This window comes from Lissotriton vulgaris, chromosome 12 (genome assembly GCF_964263255.1).
Source record: "Lissotriton vulgaris chromosome 12, aLisVul1.2, whole genome shotgun sequence".
Taxonomy (NCBI): Eukaryota; Metazoa; Chordata; class Amphibia; order Caudata; family Salamandridae; genus Lissotriton; species Lissotriton vulgaris.
The window spans coordinates 709,209,417-709,231,250 of NC_141700.1; the positions used below are offsets into that span (position 1 = coordinate 709,209,417).

The 21,834-nt window shown below is 42.7% G+C and overlaps 1 protein-coding gene across 1 annotated transcript in view; it reads left to right on the forward strand.

Moving 5' to 3' along the window:
• LOC147678065 (vomeronasal type-2 receptor 26-like) overlaps positions 1-21,834 on the forward strand; it is an 89,445-nt gene that overhangs the window by 31,639 nt on the left and 35,972 nt on the right. Inside the window, exons 2-3 of the mRNA XM_086945615.1 lie at positions 6,244-6,468; positions 16,532-16,655. Of these exons, the coding sequence (XP_086801741.1) occupies positions 6,244-6,468; positions 16,532-16,655 (349 nt within the window). The remainder of the gene's footprint in view (positions 1-6,243; positions 6,469-16,531; positions 16,656-21,834) is intronic.

Genomic DNA, 21,834 nt, shown 5'->3' on the forward strand with positions numbered 1-21,834 from the left:
CGCGACCGGGTGCGCGCACCGCGCGATTTTGTAAAAATAAAATAAAATATTTCTTTTGGCCTTGGGGGTCCCTAATGGACCCCCTGAGAAAACCTATGGGGGCAGGGAGTCTCCACCCTGCCCCCTTACCACGTTCTGCCCCTTTGTTCTCTACAATATGTTGACTCGCACTGACAAAATGGCGGTCAACACTTCCTGATTTCCTCCGAATCGAATGTTGACAACCGTAAAACAGCAAATTAAAATTCCGCTCGCGCACAGGTGTGTGCCATCACGGGTGCGCGCTTATAGATATATCATTGATTTCAACTTTAATTTTCTCAGCAATTACTGAAGGGATTTACACCATTTAAAGAAAAGCGTGATCTGCGAACCAGATTCTACCTTTTTGCCAAATTTCTTATAATTCCGTTCAGCTGTTCGTGCTGTAGCCGTGTCTAATCGTCCTTTGGAAAATAACATGGGGAAAACACGTTTTGGGACCCCCGTTTTATCTCAGCCCCCACTTGACTAATCCCCCCCAAACTTTCAGGGAAGGAGCGGAGCGGGCCATCTTCTTTGAGAAATTCGCAAAGATTCATCCACCGGCGCCAAAGTTAGTCCAAATAGAATGCTGCGGATTTCCTATGGAAACTAGGTCCTAACTATAACTACCTACTGGCGACCGCCAGTAGGTAATATATGTGTGTGCTTTTTATAAGTATATCAGTTATTTTCTATTGATTTATTAATTAAATATATTTAATTTGTATTAAATTAATGTTACTTTTTTAATATATTTAATGTATAATATTTATATGTATTTGAAAATCAGTATTTTGTATAATATTAGTGACAACAATATTGTTTTCCGATATATTTTTTATTTGCATTACAAGTATACAATGATGATACTTTTGACAACAATATTTATGTCATTATGTTTTAGTAGGGCTATAATTTCAGAGGCAATATTTTGTTAGTGAGCCAAACTGGCAAACCTCTTGCATACTATTATAAAAGTAAAAATATGTAGAAAATAGAGCTTTCCAACATTATAATCTTGTTCCAGAAGGCCTAACAAGAATCATTACAGTAAAAACCCTACCACCCTACAAAATTCCGACCACAGTTGCAGGCCTTCCGACCGACTCTGTCGGTTTGTGGTCCAACCGGCCAATTAAGACATCGGTGGTCGGAACATAAACTGGCCGGTCATTCCGACTGGCTCTCTGAGCTTTCTGTCAAACGAAATCGCACCATAACCCCCAATGGCCAGTGTTCCCACTGTTGGGATTACGATGTCTGTATGGCACTGCCTTTTCATGCCGGCCTTTCCGACATGGAAAGGCTGTCGGAACGCGACTTTGAGTGCCTCAAGCAAGGCTCCCTTGCCTAGTCGATCTATGGTCGGTGGTCGATGTGGTACCTTGGGTAGCCCCCTGTAAAACAATGCACTCTGTGACAGTGCAGGGTTTTACACCCCCCGACCCCCAGTTCTTTATAGGACCCTGTATTAAGGCCGTTTTACAGCAGTAACGCAAGATCCTGTAGAGAACAGTGAGAATCCAACCATACAGTGTTCAGTCACATCGTAATCAGGAGGTCGGAACCGCAGACCCTAGGTTGGTCAGTCCCGAGAATAAGACGGAGTTGGTCAGAGGCAATTACGGAAACATCGTAATAAGCCCCATAATGTCTAGCAACTGCTGTGCTCTCAAGCCAGACTTAAACAGTGATGACTACATTGATCCTCAGCAGCACCATTTCATTAACTCGCTCTTTGAGGAGCAGTCGAGTTCAACAGAACTGATACAAAAATAATTTCAGAAATGAAATCAAAATGTCTGCATTGAGCATGCACGATTAGAAAACAGATAATGGAATATTCACAATTAAACTGATAAGAGGCTTTCTTACAAGCTAGATTCTAAGCATAACCATAGCTCTGAGTGAAACTATTGGGCCAACTACAATGTTGGTCAGAAAGGCTCTGGTTAGTCTGAATCCGTGTTGGAAGCCTTGTTTCTGATTGACTCTAAAACATTTTCGACCGACTAATTAGGATGTTAGGTAACCGTTCGGTCATTCCGACTTGGTTCTGACCGTCATTCAGAGAAACCGAGTCAGACTGAACCAACCCGTACGGCTCTATGGACCGCATTCATGACCGACGCATTACATTGTTGGATTCAGACAGCCTTTCCAATGTGGTTTGTCTGAGATGGATCGGCTGTCGGAATCTGAATTTGGGGGCCTGTAGCGGTCCCCTCTTCACCTGGAGGCTTCTGGTTGTGGCCTCGGTCCCCTCCTACCAACCATGCACAGTGTGGCAGGCACCATGTGGTGCCTGCCACAGGGGTAAAGGTTTTCCACAACCGCCCCTTTATTCAATGGGAGCCTGTGTTGTCGGTTGGAGCACAAGATTCCATTAAAGTCAACGGGAGTCCCAACGAATGGTGTTCGGAAGCGTCAGCATTACTCTGTCGGATTCCCAGAATGCAATTCGGTCAGAAACGATTCCAAGACAGAGTTGATCGGAATGCTTTCCGACCGTCATCATAATGAGGCCCTAAATTGCTAAGAAGGGCTTACAAAACTCCAGTGAAGTAGCCTATTGTGATGTCAAAGGACCATACAAGCAGACGTGACTTTACACAGCCTTTAACCTTATGAGTTTGGTGGTCTGACCGCCTGAACACTGTGGCCACTGCTGCTAGAGGACCATGACACAGGGGGTCCTCTGACTGACGTATTATGGGTTGACTGCGGGGATCCGGGGTCTGGCTTGGACAGTCTTGCGGTGGTGGGAAATGGTTTTCCATATCTATCGATGCCTGTGTGTACATTTCGACTGCACATGTGTCAAATGTACAATTATGCATGATACATGTGGAAAAATACAAACTAGTGATTGCCAGAGGCTGGCCCATATGTGACCAGTCCAGGCAATAGGTATATGGTACAAAATGGACTTAACCTGTATTCCACCACAAACAGGGTCATATTCTTCGGGGTGAAGATGCTGCAGTGAAGGGGGGACCTAGAGAGAGGAATTCAAGCAAACTTTGATGGGTAGAACAGGAGAGGGGTGAGTATTCACCCCAAATCCTTTGTTTCTGCCGACTTGAAGCTGGGGGTCACACTGCCGTGGTTGGCTTGTCAGACCAGCAACTTGTAATATGGGTGTCATTGGAACTCCTCTGTACTGCCCTACAGCATCTGGTTTTCCCCATCGGTGACCCCGTTGATATGTCGTGCTGGCAGTGGTAGCGGTTCAGCTGCGATCTTTGTAATAGCAACCCCCCATCTTGTAATATGGTGGTTGGACCACCGATTTCACTGTGGTTGGACCGCAGGTAAGGCATTTTTATGGACCACCAAACTCATAATAAGGCCCAAAGTCATATGACACTTTTTCTTGATCCTATCACAAAAAGCGATATGGGAAGACAAGCTAGGGTGTATTCAGCATTCCGTTGTAATGCTCTGCCTACCAATTTAGAAGTAAAAGAAGATATTTGTAGATAGCAACAATGTTAAAAATGAAAAGTTCAATTTCCAGATGAGCGGGCAGACTCAAGGGCTTGTTTCGTTTGGAGGCATTTAAATTGTCATCTTTGCTGCACTCGTCCTCAAATTTTGGTTCCCCCATTTTCACCTCAATACCCATGAATGCACTTACGCTGGAAAACATCTTTAATTAGGGTAAAAATGATTGAGAGGACGGATAGAATTTGTGATAGTTCAATTTCCATGTTGAGTGAAGGTGGGCAGGAATAAAGACTCTAAAAACGGTTACAAATATTTCCATAGTTATGTTACCTTTCCAAAAAGGTCAACTATACAAACAACAATCAAACTAATCACCAATGGAAATTGTAACTCACGATTAATATAGACATGCTGCTTTGAGCAGTGAATATGTTTTTCAATAAGCACAAACTATGGGCTAGAATTACTATTCTTTCTTGCAGTGCAACACAGCAAGGCAACTGCATTGCATGAAAGAGACTAAATAAGTGTGCCGTATCTACTAAGACAAAAAAAAAAAATAATAATAAATACAGTGATGCCTCTGGTAATTCTTCTTAAGAACCTTCTAGTCAAAGGATAGATACTACAAATTGTCTTTCCAGGGGTATTAATTTACACACAGAAAAAATCTACCACCTAATATTCTTTGTTCATCTATTCGGTATCAGAAAACATTATACCAACAAAATTATACACACACACAAGAAATTGGTTTAGGTTACTTATTTTAGTCAACCAGATTTTTTTACACTAGGTTATCCAGACGTCAAATGTCAATCCACATAATATACACTGTACAACAAGACATAAAAAATACGCATGAAAATCACACTTTTTAAACCCTTGTTATCCTGGGTTGAAATGAAGCCCAATCTTTTACATAAGGAAGTTCATGGCATAATCTTTTTTAGCCTTAATTCCTTTTTCACAATCACCATTCAGCCATAGAGCCTAGGAAGCTGAAATAACTTTATGCTTCTTTTTTTTGTTTTTTTGACAAGTTCTTGTAGAATTTTTCACAATCAATTCCACATTTATATGGTGTCGGATAATGGTAGATGTCTACGCATTTCGGTCTATCAAAACAATTTAAGGCCTTCTCAGGACTTTGGGCAACAAGTACAAAATTACCAACATTAGGTTTTGTTACACTTCTTAGTACAAAGGATGACAATATCGTCCTCTACCTCTCGAAATCAAGGAAAATCGAACTCCTGCACCTACCCCCTCGGTTAGTCAAGTCAAGTCAAGTCAAGAAATTTATATAGCGCGCTACATACCCATAGGGTCTCAAGGCGCTTGGGGAAGGGTGGGGCATTACTTGTCGAATACCAAGTTTTAAGTCGCTTTCTGAATGCTAGGTGGTTCTGAGTAAGGCGAAGGTGAGTGGGAAGTGAGTAAACTTGACCAGACTCGGCTATCTGATTTTATGTCAAGTCTTTAATATGCGAAACGGTATGCCGTAAATAGTACAAAAGTTCTCAGCAAAATAGATCCAGCCTCTTTCGTATGCCATAATCCACTCAGTTAGCAATACGCCTCTCGTTCGTACCTACTAAGACATGCAGCACTTCTGCTCCATATCTTAGTGTGTGCTGCCTAGTTCAATGCGGGCATCCTTGCATGGTCCAAGTGTGCTTGTGTAACCCTCAGGATTGTTTTTGTGCAAGGAGGAATACTTTTCTGCTCAAAAACTATTCTTAGAAGTATATTTCTCTGTCTATTTCTGCTCCAGAATGCAGCGCACATGGAAAGAGGAAGTAAAAAAAAGAAATAAAGAAATTTCCCCTTGTTTCACATCTGTCAATTAGGCACACCACTGTGGCACACACCAAGGTTTACAAGACTTTGTAAATCTGGGTTTGCATCAGATACATGGGTGAGTGCACTGAAATGCCTATGCTCCACCCATGCAATACCTACCGAATGCAGAGTAACGCAAGTCAGTGCTATGTCCTGCATTACTTTATATTTACTAAACCATGCAAAGCCACACAGAGTGACTCTGAATGGCTTAGTAAACGTCAAAAAGGATTTTTATTGGAGCTGTTCTGCAAAAGTGATACAATGCAATGCAAAATCTTAGTAATTCTGGGCATAGGTATCTATATTTACTTTGAGGGCAGTAAAACTAGTTTTTTTCATCTGAGACAAATCATTAGAAGAGAACTCGCAGGAGGCCCTCTGGCATGAAACAAGGAGAAGAGGGCAGTAATGTAAAACAGCTCAGCTCACAATAAAACACAGAGAAAAGTGACATCACGGTTAAATGCAATGCCTGCAGACATCATGTAAAGCAATTATAGGCTTTGTTAATCAGGAAATATAATGCATTTGCCCTAAGAGTGCAGTCATCTCACTGACCAAACCAAGATAACTTGTGCTCTTTACCGACAAGTCAATATTGGCCGTTACTTACCTGCCCCCATAATATACACGCCTTGATGCCCATTGGGCTAAGTCCGCGCATGACAAGATCCCTTTATTATTATTATTATTATTATACACCCAAAGTGAAGATAAATAATGGGCAGATAGAAAACTATAATGTTTTGTCTGCAAGCACCTGCAACCACAAAGATCTTTGAGCATGGAAAATGCTGAACTCAAAAGCAGAGTGACATACACAGGGGAGGTTATGTTTCTGTGAACTTGTTTGTGAAGCTTTGGTAAACTCATCTTGCAATGTGGATACCAAGGTTTAAGGTGTTCTTTTTTTCTTCACAGTTGCTTCATTATGTCAGAAAAGTTCACTTCCGGAGCACAACAGGTGATGATGTGTTTTTTGATGCCAGTGGAAACCCACCACCAGCCTACGAAATAGTGAACTGGAAATTAAATGCAGAAGCAGTGGCAGAGAGTATAGTGGTGGGAACTTATCAGCCAGGACATACATCAGAGCCAGTGCTGACCTTGAACAAGAGCCTAATCAAGCTGGGCGGATATGACCAGGTGAACAGAGTGATCAATCCTTAGTGGATGTTTTAGATGTATGTGTACTTTAGTTTAACTTCTTGAGTGGTCATGACGGCTACCGGCCGTCATGAGTCACCTCCACCCACGCGGTATTAATTCCCCGCCTGTGCGAGAGAATTAATCAGTCGGTGGAGTTCGGACAGCTCCAGGCCGTCATGAGCACACGCCCACCGTGATTTATGATGGCCGGGAGCTGTCATGAGCACCACAGCGCCACGCCCAACCCCGCCCCCCTTCCCCCCTCGCACCGCGGCAGAATTTGCCCTGCAGCTAAGGGGTTAACATGTTTAGATTATATCTGTGCCCGAAACCCTTGTCTGGTTCAATGACAAAATCAGTAAATTGCTAATTTAGTGAATCTATTACGATCAATTTAGTGCTTGCAGCTAACTTTATGTTTACAACATTCGACCTAATGAATGCAATGCAAAATTGAATCACAGTAAACAAAAGACAACATTGCTAGTCAGTGAGATACTATATGATCCTGTGAATAATGCACAAGATATATACTGATGAGATGGTGACTCTCCGGAATATACTGAAAGGAATCTAGAACATTTTGAATTAACTTTTAGAGTCATTGACAGTAATGCCCTGCAAATACACTTGCCAACAGTCTAATCAAAGATAATAAAATTATTACATGATGAAAATGTCAAATTATTTCCAAGCATTATATATACATCAATTTTAAAAATCACAGATGAGTCCACTGGTTGCATCAATTCGTATTTCTGCCCATATTGATTTCTTTAAGATGCCTTTATTGGGAAGGATGTGTTTGTAAGGAACTCGCAGTGCCACAATTTACAAAAACAAGCATCCAAAGTTTTTATACAGTTTTTATATTGAGAAGACTATACGAGCGCCCATCTTTTTACTGTGGTTATAATGCCTTATTCAGACTGAGTAACTTCAACATGTATATTTTGCTATTTGCAACTTCCATGTTTTTAACTTTTCTACAAGGTACGATATTCAACAATTTTTGCATGTACAACATTGTTGAGGTCCAGATTGTGTACCCATTTGAATTAAACACTTTTTACACACATATATGTTGAACATCCCCTTGCCATATTCTATAATGTGACAGCTGAAGACAAAAGTTAAGTAAAAAGGAGGAAACGAAAAAAAAATACAAATTAAATTTATCATACGCTACTTCTTTATAAATAGAAATACGTTGAACATAGGTGTACCTAATTTAGTTAAAAGGTAACAAATGTAGACTGCTTTATTGTAAGGCAAGAAATGCATGGAACAACAAAAAAACCAGGAGTTTAAAATATTATTTATAAATACCTTAGTAATAATAATATACATTTGAATATATACTTACTGCAGTGTTAAGCAATATCCCCTTAAGAACATGATGTGAATTAATCAGGCAAAAGGCAATTAAGGTACTGCAAAAAACATTGGAAGCACTTCTTGACCAAAGCTATCATAGAATATCTTAATTTGTAAACTTTTATTTATAATTTTCAATATAGTATGCACACCATATATATTGACAATTCGTACATATCGCAATTGTGGCTAAAATTAACTGAAACACTTGTACAATTATACATTTATACAGTATAATGAGAAATCATAATATGCAATGCTGTCCAAATCATTATCTGTGAGGGGATTTCTGTTGGCTGAGTTTTCATGTAATATTTATGAAACATCTAGGTATGGCAACGACCATGGCGGATTTAGAGGGGGAGTGCTCTAGACATTGCACCGGTTGTTGGGGTACACAATAGTGGCATTGGTTACATGTACACATTGCAAAGGCCTATGTCTTGTGGTGTCAGTTGCTGTCAGTCGTATTGGCGTCGAGTAGATACGTGTGTAGGGGCTGTCAAGCATCTCAAGAATGCCACGTTGGCAGTTGCGTCTGGGCATGCAGTTCACTGGTTGCATCACAAAAGCCAAGGCTCTTAAGCCATTGTACTATAGTAGGGGATTGTGTACTTCTGCAATGAATGGCAACCTCGCACTTTGCAAAAAGGAGTGAGATTGCAACAAACAATCGGGTCCACTTTAGGATAACATGCACGCAGCCCTGTAGCGCTAGCCGGGGGTCTGGCAACAATGTCGTGTCCACCATCTGGGAAATGTGTGTAAAGATATAAGTCCAGTAATTACCTATGTGGGGGCACAACCAAGCCAATTGTAGAAGGTCCGCATCAGCAGCATGACACTTGGGGCAGGTCGATGGGCAGGTGGAGTCAATCTTAGCCATCTATCAATGTCTTTATATTTTTAAGTTCAGAATAAAATTTATTGAAGATAAAAAGGTGTCAATACAATAAAACAAATAATCCTGAAGAGGAGCAAAATGAGCTGGAGAATCTTTGCATACATAATCAAATAAAAAATTTTTTAAAAAAAGAAATACAATAAATATATACATCAGTTGAAACTCAAGTTAAAGCAAATATTGAGCAAATATTTACTATGCTTTTCTCCTGCACTATTATTCAGGACTTCTGGAAGCGGATTTGGTCCCAAATCAATGATATTTTTCATACCCAAGTCCCTTTTACTTTTACTCATATTTTTCTTGGTAGTCTCTCTCCGTGCTGGGACCAGGTTACTTTTGATATACGAATTATTGATTTACTGATAGCAGTTGCATTCCAACAAATTACTGCTAATTGGAAAGATTTTACGAAGATATCGATTAAAGCATGGTGGTATAATGTCTGTCACAACCATAGATTAGATACTGCCTTTGTTTTTCCTCCTCAATTAGCGATGAAACGCACTGTTTTATGGCTCCCTATAACAACGTACCTTGACGCCTCTGCTAAAAAATCGTTTCATTTGTTGCCCACTCAGCAAGAAGTTCCCCAACCTCCCTGATTGACCTAATCGTTCCTAATCATTTCATGTATAACAGATTTACTATTCTTTTTCTATTTTCTTTCTCAATATTTGCTTTAACTTGAGTTTCAACTGATGTCTTTATATTTTTAAGGGTAGCAGTTTGTGTCTATAATTGGGGAGACCAGCTTAGTCTGTGAACGACAGTAAAACCGAATGTCTTCTAGCATGAAACATTGTAGGTCTTGCGATTGAGCCTCCAGCATTCGGCCATCGGCATTGGGCAACAATTCTAAACACGTACGATACAGTTTTGAGACCACATGTTCGTCAGTGTCTTCCTTGAATGCAGACCATTGGAAGAGAATAAAGAAGCTGAATTAGAGATGTAAAGTAGCATGGGAGACTGAGTTACCAAAGCGTTACCCACAGAAAAAGCCACTCAAGAGAATCAAAAGCCTTCTGCGCATTGAGTAAGGCCATACCTACAAGGACATCAGGGGATACTCTACGCCCCGAGATCAGTGTAAGTACATTTATAGAGGTAGAGTGGTGGGGGACGAAACCCAACTGGAGTGGGGAGATAATGGTTTCAAGGAGGAGTGAAAGTCTACCTGTCAATACATTCGCAAGAATTGTATTATTAAAATTCAATAAGGACAGTGGTCTATAAGACTGACAATGCAGTGGTTCCCTGCCAGGCTTGAACAGCAGGACCCTGATTGCCTCTCGTAGCGTGGGAGGGAGCCCACTGTTTCCAAGGATTATGCAGCCTTGCAGATACATCTCTTCAGCTGAAATTGGTTCACTAAGGAACTGTTGCTGTGTTGGAGACAACCAAGCCATGGCAATTTTAAATAGATAGTCTGTCAGACTATTATCCTCCTTGAAGTATCTGGAGGTATAGAGCTGAGTATAGTATCACAGCAACTCTGCCAGGATGTCCTCTCTGTCTGAGTATCATACGCCGCCCTCAAGGGTGAACACTGATATGTAGTCACTTTCCAGTTGCGGTCGAAGTGATTTCGCCAAAGTGTAGTCAGGGCGCTCAACCTTACCATACTGATGTGCTTTCATAAAGAAATATCAACATTTTAAATTTACTATATTATGTTAATGTCCTTTAGTCCCTCAAGGTGAATTTGCTGGATCATTTGATTAGATAATATTGCAACTTGTAGAAGTAATAATCTGTAGTTTACTACATTACTCCTAATTTGCATCCCATCAGAAACAGGACTTTACACCCAACGTGTATTTAGCCCAGAACGCTTCGTGAGGCCTTCATGTGGAATATTCAACATTGTTCTTTCAGCATTATTATTTTTAATACATTGCTAATGCTTGTGAGACTTCCAATGAGTGAAAGCAAAGGAATAATCATCCAATGGAGCATTACGTGTTAACAACCTTTCAGAGAATGGAGCTGAGATACGGAGTTCATGATCTTTCAGCTATGATATTGTAGAAACAGGTTTCAAGCATTGAAACTCGTGTCCAGACCTGGTTACTAGCACCATGTTATGTATTGTCTTCGTCATTGTTTATATATGTTTCTCCTACAACCTCCTGAAAACAGGGTGCACTCTGTAATTTGTATATTTGGTGCTTCCTCATACTCAAGACATTCACACATGCGATAGGCAACATAAAGAAAGGAAAGAAAAAGAACACTTAGGGTCTAATTATGAGTCTGGTAGTCCTCGGACTGCCAGGTTCCTAGTGAGGGGGTGGTGACGGTCTTCCAACCACCATAATATGACCGTGGCGGTCATGCTACACTTGGCCTGCTGACTCCACCATAGCACCACTATTCCCTGGCAGTGGTGCAATGGTCTTGAGGCAGTTTAAGCATGCCGGGACCGACGCAGTCCCGCCAAGCATATTAGAAATTTCCACACTGCCACTAATTTGATCGAGATCTTTCCTCCATGAAAATAATGGCGGTGAGAAAAGAAAAGGGAGTTTACAAGGCCCACTAGCACCTCACTCCATGTGGATGTTAGAAGTGGTGCACAACACTGTCCATATCATGCTGGAACTTCCTTTGACGTTCCCATTGTGGTGCCTATTGTAAAGGTACTCCAATGGGAATGCCTGCAAGGGACTAAAAAAATCATAATACGATGGGTGGTCCTCGCGCGGGCTTGGAGGTGCGGCAGCGGGACAGTCCCACCACCACACTCCCAAACTGATAATCGCCCTAAGTGTAGATCACCGGCAGGCCATTGTTAATCATTTTACATAGTAGCCTAGTAGCCCCCAATGTGTGCTTTCGGGGTGTGGAGAAGCCTAGGCCAAATGCCTTGTCCCTGTTACCTCCCATTTCCTCCCCTCCCTTCTTTCCATTCTGCCTTACAAGCTGGGGTTCAGAGAGGTAATCTGCATCAGTTTTGAGTGTACGACAGGACAAATATAACAAATATTGTAAGAGTATTAGAATGACTGTTTAGTTGTGTATAGGAAAAGGAAGAATATTGTATATATATATATCTACGAAGCAATTTTTTTTTATTTTTTTGTACCTAATTACAATATTGAAAGATGCACAATATAGCCTTTTAACCCACTGCTGGGGGCAGTACCAGTTGGTAAAGGCCCTGAACCCTAGTTATAGGTCCAAGCTGCAGATGAAAGGCTATACCGAGGGAGAGGGCCTTTAACAAGTAGTACGGCCCGAGGCAGAAGCCCTATAAGGCTATTGGAACATTCTACCCACTTAGGGCAGATTGTTCTTAATTAAAAAAGAAGAAACATGAAGACAAACATTGGAATGTTTTTGCGCCCGGTTTATACCGGCCATTATAAGCCCGTAGCTACTTAATTGTCTAAAATAGAGCTCCGAACATTCCATGATCTTATTAGCAGTTACATTTGTCAAAACATCTTTTGGGGCAAATACGGTAAACGCCTCCCCCATTTAAGGTTGTGATCTCTGTAAGATATGATCAAATATGATGGAGTTTGTGAAATACATTTTAACCACTAAACATTCAGAAACAATTCAGAAACTTAGGGCCTCATTATGATGCCAGTTGGATCGCAACTGACAGGCCGATGGTTGCCGTCCAACTGACATTTGGTGGCACAGTTTGACCCCCACATTATGATGCACGGTGGTCTTAGGCAGCGGGTGGAGGGACTGCCATTGAACAACTGTCGGAAGCCTACTTTGGGGGCCCTTAGCACCGTCCTTCCGCGGTTTCCACTATGAGACCGGGGGGCACTTGTGGTCCCCCCCAAACATCCATACCCTGTGCACCAGACACCACATGGTTCCTGTCACAAGGTGCATGCATGTTTGCAAACATCCTTTTTTCCAATGTGTCTTGTGCTGCATCCCTTTTGAGGCTGTAGTGCAACATGCATCGGAAAAATGTATGGTTCCGACCGCTTCATGGGCGGTCGCATCCCAATTTGTGAGATGGAACTGCCGACTACTAGTCAGTCTGCTTCCATTCTGAAGCAATGTTGGTCTCACGCGCAACCAATGGGCATCATAATTAACCCCGGGCGGAGACCTCTGCTTCGCCCGCCGAATGTGCGGAGATTTACCTTCTCTGCGGAGAAGGCAATTCTTCTCACACTCTGCAGTGGAGCGGAGTTGGCCAGCCCCTGCTGGCAGGCTGCGTCCCTGGGCTGCCCTCCCCTCTTCTTTGTCCTATTGGTAATCCTTGTGAAAACTGCGCAGACGCTTGCACCCGCGTATTTCTTGCAAGAAATGCACAGGCTCGCGGGCATGCACAGCGCTCACAAGGATTAGGGAGATGGCGAAGAAGAGCAGGAGGGCAGCCCAGGGACACTGCAAGCCAGGTAAGTGGTTTTTAGTTTATTTTTTAATCATGTTTAATTACTTTTTATAATTGGAGGGGTGGAGGCGGGTAGCATAGCGTAGCAGAGTTTGTTTTCAACTCTCTGGACCTCCGCGTAGCCTCGCTACGCACACTGCATCCGGGGTTAATCGTAATCAGGGCCTATATTTTAAATGGAGGCAAATATTGCAACTTCTGGTGGACTGCTTAATAGTGTTGCACATATGTAGATGCTTAATTTGATTATATCTATTTTTTCAATCTACTTTTGACTACAGTTTATTGCAATTACTGTTAATGGCTGCTTAGTTACATTTCCTGTTTGTAATACGAAGTTCATTACAGCAAAAGACCATTTTCCAAATATGTCAACAGGTCCCTAAGTGAATAAATTGTTGCTTATAATTACTTTGAGAGGCAAATGTTTTTATGGCCTTCAAAAGATTTGGGATCCTCACCAAATGTCATCTTGTGCTGAGAGTGTGGAACAAACAGCCATCATGTACACCTCACTGGAACCAAATTTATCAGTGTAAAGTTATTACCAGTAACTTTTCACTTGTGTCCTTTGGCACTGGAATGAGGACCTCCCTATGGTAAAGTATAGGATTTCTTTTGTCAATTATGCCAAATTAAAAACAGTAGTATTCATATGTTTGTATTAAATATTAATTTATATATTTGCTAAATGGAAGTTTAAACCTGATATTCCTTATTATGTTCTTGTGATCGCATGCAGCTTCACCCTGTTTGGACCTTTTGGATGTTGATTTTGCAGTCCTTGACTATTAACAATTAATCAAAGAGTCATACTGCTATACTGACAGTTTAAATTGTCCAAGCCTGTCTCTTTCCACACCTGGTGGTGAACTTGAGTAACATACATATGTAATACCCACATCTCCTAATAAAATTTCACAGACCACCCCACCATCTCTCAGAACATTTGTAACACTTTAGATCTATTTTACAAGACAATCAAAATACTGCTGCTTCTTCTGGTTTGGACTGATCGTCTAACTCACTCTCTCCTCGTACCCTGGTGACAAACAACTCCTTTGGTCTTGTCTGTCCCCTATTGCCCTATTCCCCTTACCTGTCTCTCTTTCTCCCACACTGTCTCTTCTGGTTTTTCTCTCTTTATACAGCCATGATGCATCAAGATTCCTTGACATCACACTTTATTGGCTGAGTTTCTCCTGCCAAAATTGCTGGATTTTGTTTCTATTTTATTATCGAAAATATTCATGAAAACTATTGATGTACAACCTAATACTATCAGTTTCCTGCTGCTCCTGTAGGAAAGTCAAAGATGTAGGAATTATTTACTCATGATTAGCTTCTGCCACCTACATGTTTACGTTGTTCAATTATTTTTTTTGTCTGTTTGTTCTTAAATCCTCAAAAAAATCTTGCTGAATAAAGTACATTACATTTTAAATAAATATGAAAGATGTATTTATGTTAAATAATAATGTCAATGGATGGTGTATATTTGTATTAAATGTAAAACAAAAACCCAAAATGCTACAGCACTTTTTACTTAATTTTGAATTTAAATATTTAATTAATTTAGATATATTAAAGTATATTTAAATAATTTAAGATTTATTTTCTTTAAATCCACATATAGGGGCTGATTCCGATTCCGGAAACGAATCCATACAGCGATTCGTATTTGAAGCCGTTTCCGTACGAATCGTACAAATCTGTCCGAATCGCGTAGTACGATCCGTAGGATAGAAATACGTCCAAATCCGTGCGAACCGTACGAAAAACAAATCTAAATCCGTACTAATTAGACTCTCACACTGAACCGTACGATTTGTAAACATGCCGTATGACCCACCAAGTACGATCCGGACCGGGTAATGAATACGTGATTCTATGGAACACGTCGCATATAGGCAATTCGTACGGAGAGCCACACATTCACATACGCACCGTACCCCTAATCGCAAGGGGTATACGCACGGGGTGTATGCACCGTACACCTATGGCCTTGGAGGGTTTGAACCGTACCCCTATGCGCCGTACGACAACAGTCATTGGGTGTATGCACGGGGACATACGCACCGTATCCCTGAAATCCAGGGATGTACGCACCGTACCCCGGGGGTCAGTTTCGTACGCATTTCGAGGCAAAATCTGCTTTTACAGATGTTTTAAGCTTCCGTAGAAAAAGAGTCGTACAGAGTGTTGTCGATACGATTCGTACTTGCTGGGTCGGAAAATACAGCTTTGATCCGTACGAACATCGCATACTGCGCATTCCGAAAGCAATTCGTATGGATCAGTGAGTTGTATGGTCTTCAGTACGATTCGTACGGAGAACTGCTTTGGGTACACATCATACTAGGTCCTACGTACGGGTATGGTTCTCCATACGAATCGTACAGGAAAAAAGCTCCGTATGGCTATTCGGGAGGCATTTTCCCGAATCGGAATCGGCCCCATAATGTTGATATTTATCATGGAGTCAATATTACTAGAAGCTATATATCGAATTAATTTAAATGCATTTAATTATTTAAAAAAAATACTTCCATTTATTTTTCAAATGAAAATGATTATTACAATAGTTAATAGTAACATAATATTTATTTTGTACTTAAATATCATTTTGTTTGCATTAATTAAAAATGCATATTTAGCATTATTTCCAATAAGCTCCAAGCCCCTGCCTCCAATTTTGCTATGGAAGATGTTTCAGTACAAATGGGTTTTCAAGTGGGGTGCTGAGGGTCTATTACTATTTTATAGGTGGGTGTTTTTCCCTTCCTAAACCCCTCCTCCTCCCTCTCCCTTCATTATTCACTTAAAAGATGAAGGTATACCTGTGCTGAGATCTCTTCAGTCGTGGTGGAGATATCTACATAGAAGAGATAGGAGAGGCGGAGGCTTGGACCTACACATGTAGGTTTGAGAATTGCATTTTCAAAGTATGTGAGTGGTTGAGTACTTCTACTAAAAGTACTACAAAATGCAGTTTATCAATACATTCCCAAGAGAGTACACCTTTACTAACAATTTGCCTGGGTAATCGCATGTCTTAATTTGTGATGCAAAAGACAGCATCAGTTTACTCACCATTTTAAAGGCACATGTACACAGTAATAAATTGAGTTGCATTGACTTGCAAAAGTGCTTGACAGTGGGCTTAAGCTGGGCCAAAGACTCTTTACAACATTCCTTGACAAGTGCTGATAAGATAGTCGCTGAATGCACACACATTATTCTTGCTGTAGAAGAGAGGTTTACACAAGCTTGTTTCTATGGAAAAACCAAAGATGAAACATGAACCATAATCATGGTCTCAGCAGAAGACACTGTATAAACCACATTCAAATTTAACTGTACATTCTCATGTCATTTCAAGTGATGTCTTTCTATCCTACCAGATTCCTCAGTCCTCCTGCAGTGAAATGTGCACAGTTGGATTTAGAAAATCCACTCGAGAAGGCCAAGGAGTCTGCTGCTACGACTGCATCCCATGCTCTGAGGGGGAGATTTCCAATCACACCAGTGAGTTTAGTGGGGCCCAGTCACGGCCAGAATTATGCATTCTACACATCCTTCCTGTGACAGAGAGATTTTCCTGAGTGAGATTTTATAAGGAATCTACAGTTTAAAAAACATCTTATAAGGGTGGCTGTTTTATGAACTTGAAAATATGGGCTTATGACTGGATACTGATTTGCAGTTTGGAAGAGGAATGTTGTTGGTGCCCTTTCCAAATTTTGATTCGGTACCAGGTGTATTATTGGTCTGCAACTGAAATTCCAGCTGCATTCAATTGAAAATTCCCAGACTCCCACTGTAACGTAGACATTTGGAACTTTCCACTCATTTAAGAATGAGCTTTAATCTGTCAAATGATACAGGCAGAGGGGTGACTTTGAAATATGTGAAGTTTTTCCTTAGAAGTGGCTGCAAACAAAAACAGAAAGACAAATATAGATGCAATTTTAATCAAACATTGACAATGCCAATATGGAAGGCCATGGACAGCTGGTGCTAAAAATATTTTTTTAATTATTTATTGTAAACATATGCCACAAAAACAAACAAAAGAAAATATGCCACAACCTAAAAGTGGCAGCAAATGCTTGCAATAAAAATGTGATAGTTAAAACAATTAACCTTTGCATTTAATCTTAATGGAAAAGTTTGGGTGCTTCCTAGCAGGCAGGTTTACTAAGGTAAGGTATAGAAACTGTCTTCAGTTTTAATCCACATCACGAATAATGGAGTGTAGCATCCCCACAATATCTTATGCAATGCTTACTGTGCATTTAATGTCTTTGTACAATACTTGGAATGTTAGCAGGTATTCTGGAGTTATCAGGTTATCTGTTTATAGATGCTTGTTTCTCATGGACTAGAAGGTGTGCTCAACTGTCGCATTTCTGTGAATTAAACTACTATGTATTTCTAGGACTTGGATTTGCTCTTCTGTGATTCTCTTTACCAGCGACCACCTTGGTTATTTCCTACTCACAGAGAGACATTTGCTCACACTAATAGACCCCCTACATTAGGGTTCTACTACCTTTTCTGTAATGAGAGCTACTTATGTTCAATGAAAATCACCCTAAGGCACTAATATTATTAGTGTTGTAATAGGGACCACATCAGTCAACATTTAGGGGCCCATTAGGATGTCGGGCAGTGGCACCACCGCAGTGGTGGCGGGTGTCGAAAACAGTTTTTTCCGCCCGCGAGCAGCGGTACTCGCGTCCGCCACATTAGGATATCAAAACATAGGTCATTTCCCATCCGCCACGGAGCGCCGCACAACACCATCAAAGTGCGCCTGCAACCGCGGCAGTATGAGCCAATCGAGACTCTCCGCCGTGCGGAATGACGTCCGCCCACTCAACAAATTAGGATTGCCCAAACAAGCAGACGGACCGCAGCGTAGACACCGCCCAACCTGAGCTGGTGGAAACTCGATAGTGGCGCAAGATAGCCGAGACCCTGTCATGAACGCCATGGACCCAGCCCTCCATATGCATCCGGTGATGTACCTCCTACAACACTACCTTCAGATGGTCTGCCGCGGATGCCGCCGCAGGTACTCAACTACACAAATACAACACACAGGCTAACACAGGGTCCAATCACCACACAGACACCCTGCTGGGGGTCACAACACATCCACAAGGGCACCCACACATGACCCACCTGACAACAAGGCAAGTAGCCAGAACACACATCGACCGCCAACCAGCAGCAAAGTCCCGCTCCTGTTCACGTCACCGCCGTGGTCAACACATGCGCACTATGCAGAATGTAGGGCCACTCCAAGGCATGGGCAGGGCACAGCCACCACAGGGCCACACCACCCCAAACCACACAGCAACACATCCCATCAAGTCACAGGCCAGGTGCCTATCCTGTGCACCCCCATGTATACCAACAAGCACTGCAGCAAGCAAGCACAATAAAATCCCTGCACCAGACAACACACAACCAGGGAGAGAGCCACTACATGAGTGGCTGACAAGGAACAAACAACACCAGTGCGACACACACTGAAGGCCCACAATCCTTGCCAGCACATACACACACAAACAAAAACACAAGCAAAAACACACCCTGAGTGTAGCCACAAACACAACACAGACACAGGGATGCCTCAACAGATGCCTGCACAAGAATAACACACAAACACTGCAGGAACACATGTTTAACACCAACAAAAACAGACATACCCTGTCAGCCAAACTGGGGAAAGGCAATGGGAGCACAGACAAAACAGAAGTTCACAACATCATCACTCAGGAACAAAACACACACACAATAACACATATCACACAAGAATTGCATCAGGACAAACCCACACTGCCACATCAAACCAACCACAGATGCACAGGAAACACTAATCAACAAACATCACAGGACAGCAGAGAATCCACATCAGGCAATGCCAAGACCACATACACACAGCACTGCATGCACATCAAGCAGTGTGTGCCTAACAAGCACAATAGCCACACACAGACATGATTGACACAACCTCATAAACACACCACAAACCAGCACATCACAAATACAACAGCACACCCAGGAAGTGAAGCAATACCACAGCAACACACACACACATCCAACTAAACAACTACACATGCACCACTGTGGGATACAAGAGCCAAGCCATCACCACCAGAGCACTGGGCAGCACACACAGCTGAAGTGCACATGACCACCGTAGAATGACCAATATCACAAGGACAGCACACATGGCCCAAGAACTGCACCACAAAGCACAAGATCACTAATGAAGTGATGGGGAGGCACACACAAATGGAAACCAAGGGGACAGCTAACATCTAAGTGAAATACCCTGCATGTCAATAGCAGACGTGCAAGGGGTGTACCACACACAAATAGAGGGAGGGAAGACCCACAATGGCCAGGCACAAGTGGCACACATAGGGGATTAATGAACAACACACATACCATGCCATACAGGAGTAGAAAAGCCACCATGTGCCTGCAATGCATGACAAATACAAACACAATGCCAGTGTAGAGCTGCTGGATCACACAGTCTACACAAACACACCCAAGACACATAGAGGATCAAACAAACACAACACTGATGTGCAACTCACACACTTTGCACACTTCTAACTTACCATCACAACAAGAAGGAGTCACACACAACAGCATGAAGACACCAACACACAGCACAGTGAACAACAAACAGATCAGTGCATACTATCTCATACACAGGGCAAGACAAAACAAACAACAGGCACACACATCCTGGGTGACACATGTGTGTCTCTCACAACCCCGGGGCACACACACATCCACTACAAACTTACACCGTTCACACTGCACACCTCTGCTACACCCAAGACCACGCATCTCATGTAGGCCGTGGTACCAGGGCTAAGGGCCAACACAAGATGACCATACACATACACGGCTGGGCACACATAAAGGAATCTGCACACATACCTCATTACATATCCCAGCCTGCTTCCAAACCTTTGCACAGCATCACACCTTGTGCTGGCAGTGTCCCCCAACCTTCCATGTGAACAGTGTAGCCAACAATAGCAAATCACCAAGAAGAAAACTGCATGGCAGGTAAAATAGTCATCACAGATTACACTATTATCAGGTTCAGATCGGACAGAAGACGCTGTCACCCCTGTCTAGAAATCTGATGTTTGCAAAGAGCTTTGCAATGTTGAAGTGATACATAGAGCATGGGGCACAGCCAATCAAATGCAAACACAAAAATAACTTTAATCAGCAAGGACACTGACAAAACACACAACATGAGTAACTGTATTTATTCACATATTGCACAGCTGTAGCAGTAAAACAATGGTAGACAACAGCAAGGCACAACATGATGATCATATGCAAGATACCATGCACAGGTTAAATACAAACGAGAAGGCCAGTGTCCATAGCACAAGGGGAGACCCAAACACAGCAGAGCAACAGGGCCAGTGTCCACAGCATAAGTGGAGAGCCCAACACAGCAGAGCAATAGGGCCAGTGTCCATAGCACAAGGTGAGAGCCCAACACAGCAGAGCAACAGGGCCAGTGTCCATGGCACAGGTGAGACAACAAGTACATGAGAGGCTGCATGGGGGAGAGTACAGCACAGCAGAGCAACAGGGCCAGCAACACACCCAGGTTGTAAACAATGGTCAGGAGTAGCACACCTGTATGAGGCACAGGCGTATGAGGGGGATGTCAACTCACTGCTGGCTGTCATGCGGACTTGGACCTGGTTGTGTGTCGGGGACAGCAGGCTCACTTGACTGAGGTGACAGAGCCCCAGGTGATGTGGGGCTAACAGTGGCATGGCAAGCTGGAGGGCTGTGCGGACCAGGTGGCATAGTGGCACATGGAGGTGGAGTCATGCAGACCTCTGAAACAGTGTGGGTGGGAGAGGTTTGAGGGGTGCCCTTCCACTTCTTGGGAATATGAAATGGCTTCCCTGTCTTGGGGTTGATGGGAAGTGGTGATGACACAACAGGCGCACACACACCAACTGTCCCACATCAGGTGCAGACACTGGCACTACCTCTGGTGATATGCGGGATCCTGCAGAACGCTTGGTATGGCAACGCCTCTGGACCACCTTACCCTCTTTGCCAGGTGTACACCCTACAGTGCCCTCCTTTCCCTTTATGCCAGGGGTAGTCTCTACAGTACCCTCCTTTCCCTTTTTGCCAGGAGTGATCTTTACAGTACCCTCCTTTTCCTTTTTGCCAGGGGTAGTCTCTCCAGTGCCCTCATTTCCCTTTTTGCCAGGGGTGGTCTCTACAGTGCCCTCCTTTCCCTTTTTGCCAGGGGTGGCCTCTACAGAGCCCTCCTCCCCCTGCTTCATTGGACTTGGAATTGGAGTTGATGTGGTGGGTGGATGTGTCCCTGTGCTCTTCCTAGGTGTACCCCTGATATGCCACACCTCTTCAGTGGGCATAGACACTGCATGGGTAGGTCTGTGTGTTTTCTCAGTGACAGGAGAGTCTTTTGCTTGTGATGCCTCTGCGCTATCTGAGCCTGATGTCTGCCTCATTGTTCTTATGGCCTTGCTTTTCCCTGACTGGCTCTTGTCTGTGCATTCTGGGCTGGCCCTGCTCTTCAGTGGGGATGGTGTCTGTGGGTGAGTGTGCTTGGGTTGTGTCTGTTGTGTGCTCCTTGTGCTTTAACGTTTTGGTGATGCTGGTG